General features: G+C 34.6%; 1 protein-coding gene across 1 annotated transcript; it reads right to left on the reverse strand.

The window, feature by feature from the left end:
- Positions 1–2038: 2038 nt before the first annotated feature.
- LOC117122357 (alpha-N-acetylgalactosamine-specific lectin-like) lies at positions 2039–3355 on the reverse strand. Its single transcript, XM_033267913.1, has 2 exons — positions 2959–3355; positions 2039–2792 (listed from the first exon to the last, which is right to left on the reverse strand). Exons 1-2 carry the CDS (start codon positions 3353–3355, stop codon positions 2518–2520), a joined length of 672 nt encoding a protein of 223 aa, XP_033123804.1. The 3' UTR covers positions 2039–2517.
- Positions 3356–3780: the final 425 nt, after the last annotated feature.

The following is a 3780-nucleotide window of genomic DNA, read 5'->3' on the forward strand; positions in this document are numbered from 1 at the left end:
GGATCTTGATATAATCATGCCTAGTACTTATAATCTTCTACTTCTCTTAAGTAATTGTCCCCCAGTTTCCACTTCCTAAATTTGTTAAACTTTTGGTCTGTTATTAAAATATTTGATTTGCTGTAATTGAAGTTCATCTTGTATTTATTGTCGAAATCATATGTTGTCTTTTGTAATTTATTGAATTGGTTATAATTTTCGCCGATCAACACCACATCATCAGCCCAAAAGAGGCTACCGATTCTTGTATCAAAAATATTTATACCAAGCTTTCGTTGTGATACCATTTTGTTCCATTCATTGCTATAAATTGTAAATAACATTGGTGATAGAGTACACCCTTGCTTAACGCCTTCGTTAACATCAAAATAATCTGTAACATGTTACCAAATGAAACTTTACATTTTACATTTTTATATAGATTTTTAATAATGTTTAGGAGGTCTCCTCTGATGCCAATTCTTTCAACTGCAGCGAATAGACCCAGTTAAAACAATCGGAAATGGCTGTGGAAATTTGTCATCCATCAAGTTCCACTGGAAACAATGGAACAACGCCAGCTATTAATTTAACAGCTCAAAAACTGACTTACCTTAACATTTTAAATCAGTTATAATCGTAAGTAATATTTATCAATAATTCCAAGCATAACTATTTACTTAAATCTAGTATAATTTAAGGATGACTGGAACCAGAAAATCATCATCATCATCATCATCATCATCATCATCATCATCATCATCATCATCATCATCATCATCATCATCATCATCATCATCATCGCAAACTCTGACGGAAACTCTCATCATCATCATCATCATCATCATCATCCTCATCATCGCAAACTCCTGACGGAAACTCACATGCTGATAACATCATCATCATCATCATCATCATCATCATCATCATCATCATCATCATCATCATCCATAATATCATCATCATCATCATCACCATCATCATTATTCATTAACCCTGATCATTATCGTTGCTTATTTGGCTTTTTAAAACAATTAAAATTAAAATAAACAGTAATCAATAATTTTACAAACTTTGCCTCTAAATTTTCGGATTTTCGTAACAGCGGTGGAGGCATACAAACACACACACGTATGACTACTTACAAACACACATAACCCCTCACAGCCACACACACCACCCACCAACTCACCCTATTATGCGGTACTAAGCGTGCATACAAAGTAGGAAAACAGAGGAACTTATATATTTAATTATCCTTATATTTACAACAGTTTCGGCCTTCGTCATAAACAGTTGATGCATCAAAAGATGGAGGATGATATAAAATACAACAGTTTGGAAAGTGAATTTTATGAAAACAAAGCATATCACACATAATTTAGAACTACAAAAATTAACAGTGAAGTGTTCTTACTCCATGAGTTGGATAAAGTTTCATTAGCTAACAAAAGCAAATAAACCTATACAGTATCTAGATAGAGACCATGATGTGAGCATTTATTCTGCATTACCATGTGACCTAGCTAAATATGGTCATGATGACACCATACTATGACTATATACAGGCACATCATGACTATATGGGCATACAACAGTTTTTTTGTCAAAGAAAATGTCATGGTCTAGGCAAAGCTTTAGGGGAAAAGATGTCGTGGGGTCAATATGCTCTTAAAAAGAAATTTGAGGGGAAGACGTTCAAAATGATTTTCGCACTAAAGGTCGGTTTACACTATGACGATAATGATCAACAATAAAAAGCAATTGTTCATATAGAAAATACAAGAAATAAAAGAAGTTTTCACACTAGCAGGATTCGATAGCGATTTATCGTGTATACGATAAAAGATAATTTTACAAATCAAACTAAATGACGTCATAATCAAGGAAAAACGATAAAATCGTATTTACTACTACGATTCTATCGTTTTTCCATGATTATGACGTCATTAATTTGATTTGTTAAATTATTTGTATATCGTATACATGTTAAATCTTTATCGAACCGTTCTAGTGTGAACATTTTTCTTATTTCTTTTATTTTCTATTAGCTTTTTATCGTTGATCGTTATCGTCATAGTACATTTATTGGACCAAAAAAGAACCGGATTCTTCACAGTGGCGGTTTCAGATATTTAAAATGGAGGTTGCGCATGACAGACCTTTTGCAAATTGAGGGTGTAGACAAACTCAGCCCCAACATGGGTTGGGGCTGAGGTTCGAAATATTATGGCTTTTGCTCCTCAGATGCCCGGAAATGGCAGTCTCAGATTTAAATTTGACCGTTTTTTTTTAGCTTGTGTAGAACGTAGAAAGCAATGGCGTCACTAGTAGTCATTACCGCAATTTGACCAAAACTCATCTCCAAGTCTGAACGTAGCATACGTTTTGCAGAGAACGTACGACGGTCACGCATGCCAAATAAAGTTATTTATTCATTTATAGACGTTTTGATAACTTTACGAAAGTTATGCGTCCAACGTTTGAAATATTAAAACGAAAAGCTTCAAGGGAAGCGATTTAAAGCGATATTCTAGTTCATGTAAATGGTCTGCATGTCTCTTTAGTTGATGTAACGACATAAAAGTCAGCATCTTCTGCATCATCCAATTCTGAACTTTGACCTGTACTAGTGCTCAATATACACTCGTTCGAAGAACTGATAAACGAAAATGAAGCACACGATTCTAGTCTACCGCATTCCAATGAGCATGCGCCAGAACTCACTGCCAACAGTCTCCTTACCACGTGTTCGGCTGCCGGTGATTTGTGTCTTTCAGATATGTAAAAGCTTTGATAGATAATACTTGAAGCTGTAACGTAAATCAATATAGTTATATTATATATAAATAAATAAATATATATATATATACATGTATATACAATATATATATACATAGTATATATATATATATATATATATATATATATATATATNTATATATAATGGAGGGCCTATAATTTTGTACCTGTTCTTACCTTCACACACGTATCCAAACTCGTCATCGCAACTTCTGTAACCCATTTCACCATCCGTGTCGATGTGAAAACAATCTCTATTCTCTGGATCGTCATTATCAGTAAATTCGTTGTAAAGTGGTTGTGCCCGGGTCAGCCATACTGGATGTCCTTCCTCTGCAATGTCGTTCATCCCTGTCCATGGTGATAGGAATGGATTGAAAGTTGATGCGATGGTAGTGAAGTAAGCTAGCTCTTCTGGAGTGTTTATCGTAATTAACTGTGAAGAGAAACTCTCGCACATTGCCTTCGCGTTGTTCCACGTTGTAGGAACACTGATAAATTTGTAGCAGTGATGATTGTACAGTATTACTTCAGCTGAAATAAACACCAAACAGATTTCATTCAAAATGACCATTGCCGGTACCTGTATTTTGATACATCGTCCCAGAAGCGATTCTCCCCCGTACGAAACATTGCATGAAACTGCACTCTGGCCGTCTTGGGTTTACTCGACTCGAGTTCGATACGATACCAAGTTAAAATTGTTAGGAACAAAAGCAGACATTTCACATAGTCGCCACGCTAGAGTATTGTTATGACTGTTTTTTTTCTATATGTTTACTTAATGTTATGTTATGTTTACCTAATAAATGTTAGAATAGAACAAAAACATATAATTATTCTTACAGCACTCAACAGATGTACATTGATGCGCCGTTATTCTAAAGGAGCCACTTAAAATTCCAAAGCAGTAATTCTTTACCAATCCAAAACAACTCACTGAGAATAATATTGTCTCGTCTTCTTTTGGGGTGTGTTATAATTCTACTTACTTTACTT

The sequence above is a fragment of the Anneissia japonica genome, unplaced genomic scaffold (assembly GCF_011630105.1).
Source record: "Anneissia japonica isolate Jap-2015-1 unplaced genomic scaffold, ASM1163010v1 scaffold287686_len19637_cov131, whole genome shotgun sequence".
Classification (NCBI taxonomy): domain Eukaryota; kingdom Metazoa; phylum Echinodermata; class Crinoidea; order Comatulida; family Comatulidae; genus Anneissia; species Anneissia japonica.

What these genes read in the sequence shown, in the direction of transcription:
- LOC117122357 (XM_033267913.1), bottom strand. Translation starts at nt 3,355, where the DNA reads ATGGTCATTTTGAATGAAATCTGTTTGGTGTTTATTTCAGCTGAAGTA. An exon ending in GTTTGGATACGTGTGTGAAG is followed by an intron (nt 2,793 to 2,958) that starts GTAAGAACAGGT and finishes TTTACGTTACAG; the next exon opens with CTTCAAGTATTATCTATCAA.